Here is a 19,971-nt window from a genome sequence, read left to right as displayed (position 1 = left end):
AAAAAAGAAACTTCTTCTGTTACACAAAGAATCAGTAATATGTAGATTCTTTTTAATATTCTAACATTCTTGCCTTTTAGATTTTTTTCTATAAGCCACCTTTAAAGTTAAATAACTGTTATTATAGAGCTGTTAGTTCTGAAGGCACCGTCTGTTTGATTGAGAAGCGTTTTTCAGCAATAACTGTATAACTCTGTTGAGCACCGGTTGCTAAGCAACAATTTGCTTTATGCTGCAACTAACTGTTACTGAGACTGTGTCCGAAACTGTGCCTTGTTCACAATATAGTGCACTATTTTGGGGTCTGGCATTTTGTAATGGTCTCTGAAAGCAGTGGAAAAGATCCAGTGCATTTAAGTGAACTGTCCCACAATGCACCATAGTAAGTAGTGTACAACCAACAGTAATGAGCAAATTCTGTGATCCAGATGTTCTAATGTAGTTTATAGTGATTAGGGAACCATTTCAGGCACAGCATACGTTTCTGCTTACTAGCACATGGATACAATAGATGTCTTTTGTAAATAATATCCGACCTGCAGTTTGATGGGTGAGATTCTGAAAAAGAGCAACTGCAAAAAACAACTGCAGGCCTACATCAAATTCTGAAGATGTCATTGCCCATAAGCAAGCTTTCAGCTGGCACCTGTGATGCACACGCCAAAGGCAAATAGCACACTCCCCCTTGTGTTCTATTACTAAGTGGTTAGTGTATTTATAGTGTTAAATTGTGTGCTTGATAACACAGCTGGGAAATATGATAAAAAATAATATCACAATAATTCAAGAAATTTTCACAGTACACAATACACCACAATATTTTTTTTCTGGTATCTGATAAATTGGAACAGACTTAGTACTACACTTGAAAATACTGTCAAAAACGATGAATGCAGTTGATTAGCGTACAATTACACTGCACACTAAATGAAAGTAAACTGGACTAATTATGTTTTCCTTGTGATCAAACATGCAGTCGGAAAGTGTTTTTAAGTACTAGCGATGCTCAGGAAAGCACATAATAAATGTGCTTAAATTATCATGATAATAATAAATATTGTCATATTGCCCAGCCTTACTAGGTTACTTTAATGCTTTAAATACGCACTGTTTATGTTCTTCCAGCCCACACAAACTGATGATGGCCTTGGAAGAGTTTTGATTTTTATTTCCCTGTTACAAGTTCAAAGTGCTTTGCCTCACACAGCTCACAGTTATGTTTGTTGATTAAACAGGATTTTACATATATTTCGGAAGTGCAGATTTATTTGTGTTTTCTTTTATTTATAAATAAGATTTCAATAATGAAAGTACATTTAAGCAGGGGAAAATTGGTGGGCTAGTCCCACTCGGGCCAATTACGACACCACACCTAGTTAGAAGAGCACAGGTTTGGTTCCTGACTCCTCTGTGCACAGCACACCTGATTTTGCCTAACTAGATATTGGATGGGACCTGTAAATGCTGGACTTCCTTGAAGGGAAGTATGGAAATGGTTAAGCTAATACACTGACAGACATTAAATCATCATTGTTTATTTGTATTAATTTACATATCATTTTCTCAAGTGCCCTAGACACTGTGTATATAATACATATGAGGCATAAATATGGCTTCGCATCCTGATATAGCATAAAAACAAACCTGTGTGTATGTCTGTGTGTGTGTCAGTCTCTGATTCATCCAAATAAATCAGTGGCCTGGTCTCACTCCTACAGCCCTCATAACCGTTGGCAGTCACACTCATAAGCTCATGCAGATACATAAAGATGCGTAAGTGTGTACAGACATCAACTCATGTTAAATCCTCACTCATGCATGCACTCCAAAAAATTAATTAAACATACATACTTACTGATGCATATTCACGTACACATTAACATAAACACACACATACACAAAAATTCACCTACCAAACCTCCAATTATGGCTGGCATTCAAAGCTTTTTATAGGATAAAGTGCACAAGCAATCCCCCCCCCTCCCCAACACCCCCACCCCCCCCCTAAACTCAGTACTGGCTGGTGTTCGCAGCCCTGTTAAGGCTGCAGGGCGGCACGAGCTGATTGGTGCAGAGTGAGGTCAGTGCAGGAAGTGGAGCTGAAGTAATCTATTACATAAATACTAAGAGAGAGAGAGATTCAGAAGGGGAGGGATGAACAAACTGTGTGACAGAAAGATAGAGAGAATGCTACTATTACTCTCAGTTACTGGGTAAATACTATGATTTAGAAATACTGCGAAAAGGTAAAAAAAGACATACATGTGTTTAATTTTCAGTCAAAATGGCCAATAAATGTAAAATCTGAAAACATACATTAACAGAATGTTACCAACCTAAAAAAAATCAATTTAATGTCAATTTTTCAGTATTTATTGTGTCTACCTTTTCCTTTATTATGCTTTGATTCTTTTAGAAGACTTACTTTTCAGATTTACTTTTCAGAAACCTGCAGGGTTATTTTTCCACACTTTTCCACACCACAGCTGAGGTGCAGAGTGCGCAGAGGTCACCAACTTTCTGCAGAGTCAATCACTACAGACCTCCAGACTTAATGTGGCCTTCAGATTAGCTCAAGAACAGCACAGAGAGCTTAATGGAATGGGTTTCCATGGCCGAGTATCTGCATCCAAGCCTTGTATCACCAAGTGCAATGTAAAGCGTCAAATGGTCAGTGTAAAGTGCCGTCACTAGATTCTAGAGCAGTGGAGACGTGTTCTCTGGAGTGACGAATCACGCTTCTCCGTCTGGCAATCTGATGGACGAGTCTGGGTGCGGCGGTTGCCAGGAGAACAGTACTTGTCTGATTGCATTGTGCCAAGTGTAAAGTTTGGTGGAGGGGGGATTATGGTGTAGGGTTGTTTTTCAGGAGTTGGGCTCGACCCCTTAGTTCCAGTGAAAGGAACTCTTAATGCTTCAGCAGACAAAGAGATTTTGGACAATTTCATGCTCCCAACTTTGTGGGAACAGTTTGGGGACGGCCCCTTCCTGTTCCAACATGACTGTACGTTAGTGTACAAAACAAGGTCCATAAAGACATGGATGAGCAAGCTTGGCATGGAAGAACTTGACTGGCCTGCACAAAGTCCTGACTTCAACTCGGTAGAACACCTTTGGGATGAATTAGAGCAGAGACAGGCCTTCTCGTCCAACATCAGTTTCTGACCTCAAAATTGCCCTTCTGGAAGAATGGCCAAAATTCCCATAAACACACTAAACCATGTGGAAAGCCTTCCCAAAAGAGTTGCAGCTGTTACAGCTACAAAGGGTGGGCTGACATCATATTAAACCCTAAGGATTAAGAATAGGATGTCACTCAAGTTCATATGCATGTGAAGACAGATGAGCAAATACTTTTGGCAATATAGTGTACCTCTTGATGAATGAATAACTTGCACATAATGGCTGTTTTGACTGGAAAGTAAATAAATGAAGGATGGTCTCTGACTTTTATGCACAATACATTAAGTACAAATATTATGAGATCCAACAAACAAGACCTTAGGCTTTAAGGGGTTAATGGCATTTGTAAAAGAGGAGGAGAAGAAATAAATGAAAGAGTAGAGAGAAAGAAAGAAAGAGTAGCAGTGTTACAGCTGATACTATATGCTGTCTACCAGCTTATTTTTTTCATTTACATGACTGTTTAGCCTCCACTGATGCGTAGCAATGCTGTAGAACACAACGATGTAATGAGATTTTGCCTAATTGCCTACAATGCAAAGCTGTGCCACACTAATGCTAATAGAAACAGCTAGAAGAGAAGCTAAAACAGATTTGTGTGAAATATGCTGCTAATCCAATCATATTTCTATACATACATATTTATTATATTATTACGTTACATATATTATAATAGAAATCACAAAGTAATATACATATGATAAGTATGGTTTTGATTTGATTGAAATTTCTTGATCAGGAATGTGTTTCTTACTTTTTTATTTCTTGAACACAAGGATGAACACAAGCCACAACAGAGGCACAGGTTGATGACACTGGTTCTTCTTCTGTTCCAGTAAAATTATGATAATCAAACTGTTGCTTTTTGATAATGTTTTAGCACAAATACAGAGTTACGGTAGTAGCTTATCAAGCCTGGTCGAGTTTAGCATGGCGCGTACATGACGAAGGTACTGTAGAGACCTGTAACACTAGAAATGTATTTATCACTTTACATAAATCACAGTGGAATGCTAGAGTGTGTGTGGATGTATGTGTGTTATATACATGTTTGTGAAGTACTCAGCTCTTTTCCAACGTTATACCTCACTTAACTGTATTACAGCTGCACAATTGTTGCAAATTGGCTGCAGTACAGACGAGAACTTTACCCATGGCTCACAAATTAAAGTAATGTGGCTTAATGTGTGCAGTGACAGGTTCTACCATCCAGTACTCACAATCAGCAGGCTTTATTAGCTTCACACGCAGGACGCCTCTCATTCTCTGTGGCATCCTGGAAGCTTCTTGGCCAAATTTGAGTGGGCCCACAATTTAGCCCTGCAGTACGCCACTGAGAGAGACGTGGGGAAGAAAGAGAGAGAGGTGCACTGAGAAAGAAGGGGCGGAGAGTTAATGGATAAAATATAGAGAAAAATTGCGGAAAAGCAGCAGGGAGGCAGAAGAGGAAAGCAAGATAGAGAGAGGGAGGAGAGGAAGATGAGGGATTTGGCTGAGCATTGGTGCTGTACTCATTAAACACACTGAAACATGCAGAACTATGCACACAAGGTTGACTCTGAATTGATTTTCTAAGGTAACTGGACTTGCCTGAGGCACGTAAGCCATTTAGAGGCAGTGCATAAAAAACAGGAGAGAAATGGAGAGAAATGGGAAACGGGAGAAAAATGAGAGCTGCTCGTTCACCTTACTAAACTAAACTTCAGTTATTGCCTGAAATTTTCCTTTTTTCTTTTGTCCTCTATCTTTCTGTATTTTTCTATTTCTGTTTCCTCGCTTTGGCTGTCAGCCTCGATCGCCATTCAGAGTTCAAACCGAGTTCAGTTTCTCACTCATGTCCATCCCAATAAAGGTTTCCATCTCGCTTTTTCTCTCTTTCTCTCTGTCGCTTCAAAACTGCATAACTCCCATTTGTTTTGTTGTTTATTGTTTTAAAGCATTGCCGACTGACTTTCACATTATATAAAAGTTTCTTAGCCAATGGACCAACAGAAATGACAAAATACAATAAAAAGCTATGCTAATGTAGATTGAAATTAAGAATGTTTTTTTCCATCTCTAGGAAAGTTTCATAGATACATGGTTTTCTATGTGCTTATATAGTGTAATAATGATGTATTAGAAGATGTATATATTACATATTAGAAGATGAAAAGTTCTTTTTCATCAGTACAAGAAAATTTACTGTTTTCACTGTTGCCTGATAAAAGATGTACTGAGTTTCTTTCCCACTTTTTTCTACACATTATAAGCACAATCCAAGGTGTGTTCCATTTCTTCATGTTGCTTTGCCAGCAGAGTGAAGCAAAAATGTTTTGAGCCACAAAAATTGAACGGGTCTGACATTGGGATGCATGATTTTGACTAATGTCCATCACATAACCTGATATTTATTCCTGCAGGGTTTTGTCTGCTTGGTCTTCTTCATGTCCTGTTTGCTCTGCTGAATAAAGCTTTATTTCCATGACTGTGTGCTTAATAAAAGACAAATAAACATCCATGTTGTTTTATGACATCATCATGGCAGGTTTTGATAAACACCTGCTTGTGCTACAAAATAATAATAATAATTACAGCATCTCTTATCCATGTATTTCCAGTATGTGTATGTGCAGAGTGTGTGTGTGTGTAAGTGTGAATGTGTGTGTGAACATGTGCGTTTCTCTATGAGGGGCTCCTTCGTCCTTAGGCTCCTTCACTCCCCACGTGGTGTTTTGTTTTTTTGTTTTTTTCGGGGCGTGGGGGTGAGAGCCGGACAGGGCAGAAGGGAGCAGGGGAGAGAAAGAGGAGGAGGAGTGGGGGGGCAGTCTTGTTTTTCAAGCCACTGAGGTTAATTCCTTATTCCTCCTCATTGATTTTTCCTTCATCCCCGGAAGCCAAACAAGCCGTTGGAACCATAGACACTAAAGATAGTGTAAAAAAGGGCAATAACAAACAGCGCAAACAAGGACAGAGCCAATTCCCACAAGCCACAGGGAAATATTCACAGATCTAATAGCACATTTCTTTGATCTTGCCAAGAGTTTGTGTCTTTCTTGCACTGATTCTGTGTTTATGATGCCTTTTTTGTTTTCTTTAGTTTTTTCCTCTTTTGAACAAATAAGATCAATGACCTCTTGATGATTTGTCTTTTTTGCTCTTTCTTCTTTTCTTTTTTTGATTTTTTTCTCTTAGTTTTGAGGTTTTTTTCTTACCACAGTAATCTTTTTTGAATTTTCTCTTTTCTCTCTTTTTCCCCCCTCCTTTTTGTCTTAACCCTAGGTCCGCTCACAAAAAAACACGATGAATCTTCAATGAACCGGCCGCGAGACGAAGGTATTTTTGTTGCATGTTTTTCCTTTTTTCTTGTATTTTTTAAGTCTTTTTTTGGGGGGAATTAAAAAAAGATCCTTCTTTATTAGTCATGTGTAGTAGCATTTGTTATCCTCATGTGCAAATATAGATATTTATTTGTATGTCTGAGTGTGAGTGTGAGTGTGTGTGTGTGTGTGTGTGTGTGTGTGTGTGTGTGTGTGTGTGTGTGTGTGTGTGCGTGTGTGAAAAACTTGAAAGCGTTATTGGATGTCTTTGAAGAAGAGTAGTAAAAGACCGTCAGCAGAGCTGGTTCCTGTGCAGAAAAATTGTAGCTTTCTAACGAAAGGAGTGCTGGCCAACAACAAAATCCTGCCGTATCACCAATAACGCACTAGATGACAGAGGCTTTGAAACATAATGCTCAAACAAAATTGTTTAAGCCATAATTTCACAGCTTTGCTGGTTTCACCAACTGTTGCTGCTGTGTGGCAGCATTGTGCGAGGCCTCGTAGAGATTATGATGGCTGAAATATCACCCCAGCTCTAATGAGGACAAATCAGCCAGGCTCTATGCTGCACTCCAGTGCTGGTAGAGGAACCTTGGGAGTGGCTTTATCTGCACACACAGTAAATACCACTCTGCAAATATAAGAAAATGACACATTGACACTGACAAAAAAAATTGGTGCACTGAGTTTACTTGGTTCAGATGTGTACATCTTTCAGTGATGAATGAGGTTGTGTTCACCCTTAGCAGGTTTGGTTCGATTAAAGCAAACCCTTCTGCAGGAGTGTTGAAGTCCTGGAGGGCCAGAATCCAGCACAGTTTGGTGATGATCCTACTCAAACACACCTGATTCAACTCAGCAGTTAATTGCCAGGTTTAGGTGTTTTCAGAGCAGGAAAATCATCAAACTGTGCTGGAAACTGGCCCTTCAGTACTGCAGTTTGCTACTCCTGCTCTAGTGCACGTAAACAAGTGATGCTGTCATTCAAACTCTTGTGCGCCTCCAAACAAACTCCGGGGCAGTTGTTTGAAGTAAGAACACGGTGCAGACCAGAGACGTCTGTATGACCAAACATAGAATGAACCTCATTCTCGTCCTTGCAGATCTGCGGTATAAGCAGCAGAAGAATGCTCACAAGATGTGTTTTCTCATCTATTATTGGGCTCTGAATTGGTCATTATAAAATAGATTTCATTTTAGAAAGTGGCTGGTGCACATATAAAGCCATTCTAAAATATTCTATAGGAAATTATAAAATACTCTCTCTATATAACCCTGCTCTTCAACTGTATTATGTATTAACATATCATGTTTTTGCTGCTTTATAAAAAGCAACAAGCCACAGTAAAAGCAATATGTTATGGCCATGTGTTACAGTGGTTATACCTTGCTTTGTCATTAGCAAAGTAACACATAGCCTCTCGTGGTTTATTGCTTTAGAATATCAACAGAGATAGATAAAACAAGTTATACATAAAACCAACAAGTTGGGACAGAGAATAGATTGGCTGTGAAAGTTCGATGGATGTTATGCTACTAATGTCACCAAAGCCTGTCAAAATTCAACTTTTACAAACTTTCTACTTGCAAAGGTGACTTTTGCTCACATCTTTTGGTTTGATGTGAAATATGTCAGTGTGAATTCTAACCGATATATTACTAAATGCAACTGTTATTTAATTTCCAGGAACCTGAACCTGATATTAAGGGGGCTTTTAAAGCTGTGCTGTTTGGTACAGACTTGTGAAACATTTTCATTAGTTTGGTCTGTTTGGACATGTGTGATAACACCCATACTTGGAGTCATACAACTGAACCTTGCACTGGTGAAAATCATGAGTCTCAGTCTTCCAAGTCACTTCCAAGTGAATGCTGATTCAGTTTACTGCTTCTGGGAACGTATCTTTACTATGGTCTGCACCAAGCAAGAGATTTTAACTAGTCATGCACCAATATAAGAATTCTGGGCCAATGGCAATATTCAGTCTTTCAGTCTGAGAACAGCCTGTGAAGAGGTAATAAACTGATACCAACAGTGGTAAGTAATGCTGAACACTGCTTCATTCAATTTATATGAGTAGTGTAAAAATGAACTAGCTTTTATTGACTCTCCCTGCTAGCGTCTTGGGTGCCAGAATGTAGCTGCTACACCATTTGAGGAGGAAGGGGAAAATTCAAACTAGAGAACTAGCGCTAGAGAAGAAGGAGCCAACTTCAGCCTCATAGTTTTATTGCTGGTATTGTTTTTGTAGTAGAAGATTTAAGCTATCAAAACATCCTACCTAGAGTTTTATGTGTGGAGCTATCTACTCGAGTAGCTGCAGGTTTTGTGCATGTGCAGTGCTATGGGAGACATTTTAATTGTGCTGCTGTAGGGCATGCAGTGTCACCTAAATGTCTGTGGAGATCTTCCGGCATAGAATAAATACGTCATCAGATATTGGTTTGAAATATTGACCAGAATGCTGTTGATTTATTAAAAAAAAAAAAAGCAAATATCTGCCAATACTGATATGATTCCGATATCATTGTGCATCCCTAAATTTAACATCACAGAATGATATTCTGCTAGAAACAGCAGGCAAGCAGTAAAATTATAGCAAATATATGTTTTTGAACTTGTCATAAGGATTTCAAACCTTTTTTTTTTATTGGTGGCAAATGTGAAAGTTGCAGACCATTTGTATTCCTCCAAAATATCTGACCAAGCAGCTATGTAAAAAGATTCACAAAAATGTCACAAGAACTCAAACTCCAGTGTGGACCTTGGCAAGGAAACTAGATGTGAAAGCCTAACACACCCTAAAATATATATAATATCAGTTTTGTCTTTTTTTTTGTCTGTGTTAATGTACTACATTTTATTTATGTGGAAATGATGTACACATATGAATAAAGCAAATTTAATGCAGTACTTTTCTCAGTGCTCACATTACACATGAGGTCCTGTTCAGTAATGTTTTAAATCTTTCTTAGAGATGGTGATAACTCTGTGCACCTCTTTGTCCTGGTTCTTTTTGGACTCAATTCTTGCGAGGGGTTTCTGATGGAACTGTGTGCTTTTTGTCCTGCTGCTGTTTCTTGAGACGGCTTTTCTGTTGAGCTGTGTGCTTCTTTCTTTGCCCTGCCACTGTTTCTTGTGCCAACAAAGAGACTCTTTTTCTCTCTTTGCCATTTTCAGTCTTGTTGTTTTCTTTTTTCTCTCTTTTTCGGAAACTAAGTTTGCTATTTGGTTTTCAGGAGTTCACTGTGCAGTATATCTTTACTTTTCCTTTCTTTTCCCCCGGAAGACATCAACACAGTTTGTGGCTAATACAGTGTTTTAATTTGTGAATGGTTGGATGGATCCTTAGGGGGCTAGTCAGAGTATCTTTCTGCCCTAATAGAGAAGCGCACTCACTGAGGCATCATTAGTGCTTTTAAATGAAGCTTTCTCATGGTGTTTTACTGTTAACTAATGATAATCTGACATAGTGCCAGTGCCTCTGATAGCCAGAACTGTACTGGGCCCATATCCTGCATTTTTCTTGTGTTTTATTATTTTCCCTGAAGTCCACTTAGGGCTTTTGTGTAGGTTTATGTACAAAAGCAGGCAAAAATCATTTTTTACATGACCACTTTTCAACCTTCCCCTGTCCCCTTAGAATTAGGCTGATGTTGCTTCTGTGCCTTTAAGACTGATGTGTGTAAACGAGCTCTGTTCTCCTTGTAGCTTCTGTGTGAATTGGTGGGGCTAAAAAGCTTTAGATGAATAGGCAGGTATACACAAATGTGTTGCTTTTTGTGACTCATGAAAAAAATTGAATTCAGAACAAGTTAATTTCCATGTACGGACCAAATACAACCTGAGCATGACCAGTACATTTTAAAACTTTAACAGCGTTTACATACTACTTCAAAAAAAAGGCAGAAAAGTGATTCTGTGAAATAAAATAAAAATGATAAATGTCTGAATGCGCTAGATGAAGGTCTGCACCAAAGTCACTGTGTGTGTGTGTGTGTGTGTGTGTGTGTGTGTGTGTGTGTGTGTGTGTATCAGGGCCAGGTGTTGAAGGGGATGATATTTGTGTGCAGGGTGGTGTTAAGCCGGTGTGCTGAGAAAAGGATTGATTTCTCGCTGAAGGAGAGGAGTGTGACGTCTGAGGTGTGTGTGTGTTGTGTGTATGTGTGTGTGTCAGAGAGAGAGTGAATCAAAGAGGATGCATGTCCACCTGAGCCCAGCTGATTATCCACAGAAAAACTCATCACCTTGCAATATTAGTACACGTACATGCACATACTTATTTATACATTTCACATTCGACCCACCTAGCTCCTCTCTCTCTCTCTCTCTCTCTCTCTCTCTATCTCTCTCTCTCTCTCTCTCTCTCTCTCTCTCTCTCTCTCTCTCTCTATCTCTCTCTCTCTCTCTCTGATTCTCTCTCTCTATCTCTCTCTCTCTCTCTCTCTCTCTCTCTCTCTCTCTCTCTCTATCTCTCTCTCTCTCTCTCTCTCTCTCTCTCTCTCTCTCTCTCTCTCTCTCTCTCTATCTCTCTCTCTCTCTCTCTCTCTCTCTCTATCTCTCTCTCTCTCTCTCTCTCTATCTCTCTCTCTCTCTCTCTGATTCTCTCTCTCTATCTCTCTCTCTCTCTCTCTCTCTCTCTCTCTCTATCTCTCTCTCTCTCTCTCTCTCTCTCTGATTCTCTCCCTCACTCTGTCTGTCTCTTTTCTCTCTCATACTTTCTCTTTTTCTGTGTGTGTGTGCGCATGTGTGTGGATGTGTGTAAGCTGCTGGACCCGAGGTTGCGATAATGGAGAAGTGAAAACTGTCATTCTGTCCATCAGATCGTCATTCCATTTTTTATTGCTCTCATGGTGGCTGCACATTTGATCTGACACAGCTAGCAATGTGCCAGTATACAAAATAACCTAAACCTTTTATCAATATAAGACGATATTGTCACTATATTCCATTATATATATAGACATGCGTGTACAATGAAATAATAATTTATAATAACATAAATTGCACTGTATACTGCACTGTATCATTTAATTAGTGTGTAAATGCCCCAGCAGTCATTATATAACAATGCTTAATGTGGAAACCTTTACTTAGTAGCCTATGTTTATGAGAAACACCTACATCAAGAATGCTAATTTCTGCTTACAGGAATATGATATTTTGATTCATATGTTAGCAGCAGACTAACAGCAGTGGAGTTTTTTCCACACTGGATTCAGCACTACACAGCTTCATTCTACATTCAAATGTTGAACATAAAAAGCTGGTGAGAGTCATTCAGGTACATTTTTTAATTTGTTCCAGTTTTACATTAAATCATTTAGTCAATATTTACATATCGGTGTTTTCAACCATACAAAACCAATTTGGTTAGAGCGAAGTATAAATTCTACGTGTTCTAATATACTTGTCCTCAGGTTTCAGATATTTAGTAGTCTAAGAAGCTGTAAATAAAAATGAAGAAGGCTGAGATATGTGTAGAATGATGACAAGATTCTAAACTGACTGAGAAAGCTGTGTAGCCTTGAGAATGAAGTGATCAAATTAATATCCAGAGATCCTCAAATTTCAAGTGTCAATCAAATTTCAAGGCAGAGAGCTTAAAAAATCTTGTAAATAGACAATTACTATATTACTATTACTATATATTATTTATCATTTAATACCTTCTGCTTTACAGAATGTATAAAAATGTCTGAATGTCGAATAGTTTGTAATATTTAAATCCACACTGTACAAGTTATTATTGCGTATAAAATAAGCAAAAAAAAAGTTAATATCACAGATCAATGTATTCAAATAACCACACTCATTTCGATTTTGGGAACCAACACATGATATCAAACAAAAGCGCTACTTAACCTGTTTACTGCTCTCCACTCAAGCGTGAAGAACCTGTATTTCAAATCAAATGCACTTTACAAAAAAACAAAGAAAACAGGACAATGTGTGATATAAGAAACCACCAAGACTGAGAATCATTTCTGAAGTAAAAGAAAAGAAGTGAAGAGGGGAAATACATGCAGTATATGCATTGATAATAACAGACTCAGCTCCGAACATGATGAATGTGATTAAGGATGTTTACAATAACTACAGCTAATGCTGAGTTCTGCCCTAAATGGATGCATTTATCCAATTTACAACATCGCTTTCACCCAGTCATGCTTTTTATGGATCTCCACTTTCGGAGGAGACAGATTGAATGTACAGGCTGTCTTTAAAGTGAGCATCCAGACTGATCCCAGGCTTCCATTCGAAAGTGTCCTTGTATGTTTTCCAGGAAGAATTAACATGCAAATACTGGAACTGAATGTCGATGAATGTGATTCTGCCATACAATAGACAAGAACGTGCAACAGCTTAGACTGTCGCACAATGCACCACAAAATGCACCCAGTTCTATTCAGGTGAACACAACATGATATTGTCGAGAAGGGCTGAATGTAGCAGGATAAGTCTTTGTGCCACACAATGCTGTTTTTATTTTTACTTAGCATGTATATAAGGGGGAATTTATTGAGTTTCAGTAGACCGTGTTAGTACTACACACATATAAACAAAACCTAATTAAAGCCCAGAGTTGCTAAAGACAACATCATCCACAAAACTCAAAAAAGATTTAGTAAGAAGAACCAGCATCACTTTATTATGTATTACATGGTAGAGGAACACCATAAAAGAACATGTCAGAAAAGATGTAGTGCATTTGCTTGCTGTGTTCTGCTAGTGAAATAGACAAGCAAGTGGGCAGTAACTCTTTACTTGCTACTTACTATTTGTTATGTACTCAGGACTCAATTGTGCCTGGCTGACAGTTTTTCTGACTTAAATTTATGAAAGTAAACATATCACAATTTATTGTTATTAACCAAGACAATACTAATTGCCCCTAGGTGTGAGTGTGTGAGTGACTGTCTGTGTTTGTCTGTCTGCCCTGCGATGGACTGGCGACCTGTCCAGGGTGTATCCTGCCTTCCGCCTGAAGACTGCTGGGATAGGCTCCAGCACCCCCCCGCGACCCTGACGGAGAAGCAGCTTAGAAAATGGATGGATAAATATGGGCACTATATAAATAAACTTTGACTATATACTGCAAAAAAAAAAAAAATACTGTTGTTACCTTTGCAGATACCAGTTTTGGGGGTAACGTGGTATAAAGTTACAGGTTTCCTGTAACAAAGTAGTGCAGTGCATTACAGTATAAATGCCTGTAATCAAATTACAGTTACTGCCTTTGATACTTGCATTATCCATATGTCTTGAACAGAGCAATATCAATTACAGATGATTTATTCAAAACATACGTCTGTGTCTGTACATAATTGGTGCACATGTGTGCTAGCTGCACCAGCAAACTGCTTGACTTTGCTTATGAATATGAACAGTGTGAGCGTGGGAAGTGCTGTAAACTCTCCGAAAGTCTGTCAGAGCATCTGATAATGTTAATATGAAACTAATGGATAAATATCCCTGTGCTGAGGAAGAAAGAGGCCAGACCTCATCTAATGATTTCATTTTAAGGCAGCTGTTTCTAAAATGTTTCTATTCTATAGGCTAGTTTTTAGGTTTTCAAACTGCATCAGTGGTTTATTTTTATCAGTATAACTGGCTCACAGGCAGAGATATTGACAGATTCTTTCACAAAATGTTTGTTTCTAAATACAGTACTGACATGATTTCCCCCTTGTACTTTTTAGTTGGTGCAGATCTGTATCAGTTTCTGAGTATCAGGATTACCATTTAAGAAGAGTAATTAATAATTTGTAACGGTTTAGATTTTTTGAGTAATTACCCCAGTACAGGCAAACACTGCTTACTTAGTGTAAAATATTCTAAATACTATTACTATTAATACTATTAACAAACCAGGTGGGGTACACCTGTTGTTTCTGACTTGTTACCAGTTCTATATTTAGACTAATTATTGGTATATCTGGCAAATATCAAATCAGTTACTAGGTACTTGCAAGATATAGGAATAACAGCATAAATCCTGGATTGGGTAAGTGAGAGAAAAAAATTATTTATCTGAGCCAGTCTGGTAATAAATCTATCCTGAAATAGCACACAGTCACACTGTGTGTTGAGATGCTGTCAGCTGTGTATTTCTTCTAGTGGGCGTGTAGAGTGATTGAGTAGTTTGAGCATGATATTCTGCTTAAGATGCTCATCTTAAGTAAAGTGCTTTAATTAAAAAAAATTGAAAGCTTAGTAGTTTTTAAAGAAACAGTATCTGTGTATGTATTAAGATGTGTATCTGTATCAATATTGTAATAAGGTATTGGTATCATTATTAGTATATGAACAATAAAACTGGTAGCGTGCCATCTCTACTCACTTTATTAGACCATATTGTTACTGTAGCACAGTCCATTTTTACTGTAGTATAGTCCATTATTACTGACGTCTATGCATTACTGTCATACAGTCTATATTTTAGTCTATATTTGACATCCTCTACAGAGAACACGCTCACCCCATGTTTTATATTGTAATTTAGTGATATTGTAATCTGGTATCTGAGTTTTACCGTTGTACAGTCTGAGTTTCTACTGTACTGTAGTGCATGTGTAATGTGGTATAGTGCCTGCTTTGTTCTTGTAGTTGAGGGCTACTAAAGGCACTCCAGTGAACAGGAGTTGTTTTTTTTTTCTTTTGCTGATGCGCTTGCACATCTCCCATCAGGCGTGATTGGCTGATGCAGATTGCAGAGAAAGAGTGTTTGTGTGCATATGTGTGTGTCTCTCTTTCTCTCTGATAAGCCTTCCCTTTCAATCCCTGTTTACCCTCTTTCCAGCCTTTCACAAATCTCCCTAACCTTTCTAATGTGATTCCCTGCTGCCCCTTCGTTCCTTTTATTTCGCTGTATACCTTCACTGCTCTCTCTTTCAGTGCAGTAGTTAGTTTGTGGGGTGTGATGTGTGCTGACAGCTGACTATTCACCTGTACCCTTCCATTAGCAATAGTGTTCTATACCTATATTACCCCCTCTGCTGCACACAGTATCTCAGAGCCATACAGACATACCTACACCACACACACTGTCTTGTCCTATGCTCTTAAAAAGATAGTTCTTTAAGGGTTATTTAGGAATGAAAGTGGTTCTATATATAACCATGAACTCTCAAGGAACTCTGCATCATGAAAGGGTTGATTGAGAATGTGCTGTATATGGTTCTATATGGAACCTTTTAGAAAAGGCTTCTAAAAAGGTTCTTCTGTTGTTACATGCTTGACGTCTTAACAATAGAAGAACCCTTTTTCATGCTATATAGAACCGTTTTCTAAAAGGTTCTATATAGAACCATCTACAGCACATTCTCCATCAACCTGTTCATGATACAATGAACCCTTTAAGTATGCAGAGTTCTTTGAGAATTCATGGTTGTATATAGAACCATTTTCCCTATAAAGAACCTTTGAAGAACCATCTTTTTTAAAAGTGTAGTACTGCCACCTGGCATTAGTAGACCTGCCTTTTTTTTAACAGATCTACACAGGTAAGAAATCAGCCAAATTGTACATACATGTTTATTCTCAGTGTTCAATAAATAAGTAAATAATTCTGTCTATTATTGAAATAATAATAGTAAACAGTTATTTTACCAAGCAAAGTAGTTTCTTGACAGTGGACCATGATTGCCAAACAACATGAAGACAATTCTGAAAGCTTTACATTGTGAAGACATACTAATTACAACACATTATTGAAAAATAAAAAATCATAATTTAGAACTCTGGTGAGAGATGTTGTCAAAACATCACTCATTTACCATCTTTTATGGAAACCCCTGTTAGTATTCAAAAGTAGGCATTTGATTATGTTCTTCGAGCGGGCAGGAGAAGGTCCTGTGGGTGAGGAGGGCTTATCCTATACATGTCTTGTGGGTAGGAAGGGCTTATTCTGTACATTAAACCATACTCAAATGACTGTGCTTTTTCCTGGAGTCATCTGTAAATTCTGGGGGTTGTGATTTTTGGGTTTTATTTTGATAGGTCTGTTTGAGAACTTTTATTTATGTTTGGCAAATCACCATCTACTATATAGAATGAAGAAAATTTTAATACAAAATATTGAAAATTGAATCAAATCTTGGAGCGGCTTAGAGAATAGATGGATGGAATCAAATCTTGGCTTCAGAATCAAAATACAAAGTCTTCTTAATAACTTGCCACATGAATAGGGAATGCAACGAATACAGTACTGTGCAGAGTCTCAGAACCTTATAAAGGTCTTAATAGAATATTTGTATTAAAGTAGAATATTTCTTCTTCATTTTTCACTTTTGGACTCTGCTGTACATAAAATCACCTCTTACTGTATTAATGTTATTCTTATATGTTCTAATATTAGTGTTTTTCTAAGTATAATTTTCTCAGGTGCCTAGAACTCATATGAGCTGATCCTGTGCTGCCATGAATGGGCATTCTTTATAATAGTTACATGTGTGAGCTCCACAGCTCCCTCTGTTGGTATATGACCTGTGGACAGAGTCAGTGCTGGAGAACAGTGCATGATAAGAGAACATGAATTTCTGTGGGTGCAGTGCTGAAGAAGCCTGAGTAGTGTGTGACAGGACTATTAGGCAGTGTGAGTAGAGGAATAGTGCAGGCAGCAAAGAACAGGTTAAAGTGTTAGAAGGACCATCATTTAGTGTGGGAGCTGTGTGCTTGTGTGGTGGTAGTGTGTGTGTGTGTGTGTGTGTGTGTGTGTGTGTGTGTGTGTGTGTGTGTGGGTGGGTGTGTGTGTGTGTGTAGAGGAGGGTTAATCAGCAAGCCTGTCAGCTCCTGGCTGCATCTGCACCATCTACAGGGCTGTCAACATCCTCCGTGCTCCTCACATTAAACACACACACACATACACACCAGTTAAAAGCTGACAGACTCACAGGGCAGGGAGGGGGAGAGAGGGGGAGAGAGAGAAAGAGAAAATGTACAGAGGAAGAGATAGATGCTGGTGCCTACTGAACCACCAGCGTGCTGCGAGAGATAATTGCTGAGCTAGCATTAATCAAACCACAATGAGACTACAATTTAATTCACTGCTTTAAATCTTATTAGAGAGGCTTTTAATCTTACCAGAGACTGCGCTTGGATTTTATCAATGAACCTTGAAATGATATCAAAATAGTCCAGATTGTTCATCTAAAACCAATGTAATGAAAACCATAGATACAGAGCTATTAAAACATGTTTGTAATCAGTTTTCAGAGCCATAGATCCATAAACACGCCAAGCTCGCTTCATTTCTGGTCTTTTTTTCTTTTTTTACTCCCGCAGGTGACTGTAGTGCAATATCTGTGCTGTGAGAACTTTGTTAAGCTTCTTCTCTCCATCCAGTACCCGCTGAAACGACTAGCGTTTTTCAGCCTTGTTTCAAAGAGAATGAGAAATGAGACATTAAGAAAATGTGAAACATAAGCTCTGATACACCAATTCCTGCTAGAAATGTGAATCATTTGGGCCAAATGAAAGTTTTAAGCCCTGTCATCCAGTTTGCTTTCTCATTTCCTCATGTGAATTTGAATCACTTGCTGAAAGAGAAATGAAAAAAGCTAATGTCAGGTTTCGCATTCCCAAGTCTTCAGTCAAGCGGTAGAATCACGCACAGGTATGAGATATAAGCTCACATTCAGGCTATATAAAATGCATTAACCCAAATGTATCTGTCTCTGAAATATTCAGAGACTTTAGCTTTGCACCCTTCAGTGTGTTAAAATATGATGCAACACTCTTAACACTCTTTCAAAAAGGGTGGTATATAGTAATAAAGAGTGTTTTCTCACTCCTAACAATAGTGGAACCTTTTTTGTTCAGTGCTGTAACTTTTAAAGGGGTTATTTAAAAAACTATATACTATACCTTCTAGTTATCATAGAGAAGAACGATATGTCCATGCAAAGAACCATTTATGAATTCAACTGTTTCTTTGTGTTCTTGGTTCTATGTGGAACCATTGTCTTTACTAAAGAAACTGTAAAAAGTGTAGTGTATTTGCAATGTGTGAATGTCCATGTTGGCCATAGTAAAAAGGGTCAGCACATGGAATCAGAGCTTTCTGTGTGCTGTTGTGTTTTCTATCACTGTGTAAAAGAAGCAGTGTGCTGCTTTGTTGGATGCACTGCTACACTTTCTGAGACAGTGTACTCACACATTCAGGACATTTCACGTTTATGGTATTTGGCAGATGCTCTTATCCAGAGCAACTAACAGTTTTTGATCATTTTTATGCAGGTAGGTGAAGGTAGTGTTAGGAGTCTTGCCAAAGGACTCTTATTGGTATAGTGTAGGGTGCTTGCCTAGGTGGGGGATTGAACTTCATTCTGCAGCCTAACAGGCAGAGGTGTTACCTACAACACTATACCAACCAACAGAACAGAATTCAGGGGATTGTTATTGATTTGTTTCATCAGAGTAATGGTATAATAATAGTAATGTAGTATGTAAACACTGTAAAAGTTTCAATGCATGCTGTTCAGTCACCGGTCCATACAGTCCATATATAGAAAAGAGACCATTTTGTGGTGTCACAAACAAAACTCCATATCTGCCTATTTATTCTTTAACAGTTTCAGACCTACCCATTCACACTGAAATTGTTTCACCCCATAATACTTTGTGAATGTAGTACAGCCAATCAGAGCAGAGGTCATTTCTATGTCTTGAAGGCACAGGACCAAAACAGTCAGTCCAATTCTAAGGGAATAAAGAGAGGTTGGAAAAATAATTGTGCAAAAATAAATTACAAATGTTATATAAACCCAAAAACTACCTTTCATCTGTCTAGTGCTGCACACCAACCAGACCTGTTCTAAACCAAATACTTCACACTAAGGCCTAAAAGCACTGTGTCTGATCAGAGTTGCTCTGATTGTACTTCCACACTACTGAGCAGGAGTATAACTACGTCTCATTTGACAATCCTCTATTCTCTGTCATTCTTTTTTTGCCCTACTTTTTTGAGTTTGCCTTTCTTTTTCCCTGTCCTTTCCACCGTGCTTTCACTCCACAGTTTGTTTGTTATGTATGTGATCATGACAAGAGAGACAATAGCAGCTCTAGTGTAGGAGTGTACTGAATATAATATTGAAATACTGAATGTAATACCCAAATACTGAGTGTGTGTAACGCGGAGCGATGAGGCGGACGCATGTGCTGAGATAAGCGAGATTTATTAGGGGCAAATCCAGGGTCATAGTCAAAACGGTCCAGGTTCACATAGCCAACACGGATAGATAGTGGTTCAGACATGGCACAAACCAGAATAGGACTAAGAACAGAGTTCAACGAAGCAAACATCAAACAAAGACCAATACATCGAACAATGAGATTCTAACAAAGACCGGCAAATACAAGGGGCAAACACAGGGCGTAAGCACACAGGGAAAACGAGGGACAGGTGCAAACAATCAGGGTGGAGTTACAAAACCAAAACAAAAAACAAACATTATTGAGTTACTACTATAACTGATTCAGTAA

At 38.3% G+C, this 19,971-nt stretch overlaps 1 protein-coding gene across 3 annotated transcripts in view; it reads left to right on the top strand.

Annotated features, from left to right (window-relative positions):
• The window catches only part of nlgn2a (neuroligin 2a), a 195,891-nt gene that overhangs the window by 94,773 nt on the left and 81,147 nt on the right, over nucleotides 1–19,971 (top strand). For 2 of the 3 annotated variants that reach the window (XM_037547666.1, XM_017710303.2), the window contains one exon: nucleotides 6,445–6,498. The exons of the other annotated variant lie outside the window; for it this stretch is intronic. In XM_037547666.1, coding sequence (XP_037403563.1) covers nucleotides 6,445–6,498 — 54 coding nt within the window. The remainder of the gene's footprint in view (nucleotides 1–6,444; nucleotides 6,499–19,971) is intronic. 3 annotated transcript variants of the gene reach the window in all.

The sequence above is a fragment of the Pygocentrus nattereri genome, chromosome 2, assembly GCF_015220715.1.
Source record: "Pygocentrus nattereri isolate fPygNat1 chromosome 2, fPygNat1.pri, whole genome shotgun sequence".
Lineage (NCBI taxonomy): Eukaryota > Metazoa > Chordata > Actinopteri > Characiformes > Serrasalmidae > Pygocentrus > Pygocentrus nattereri.
The sequence above is the reverse complement of the archived record's forward strand: the minus strand, read 5'-3'. Positions and strand labels throughout refer to the sequence as shown.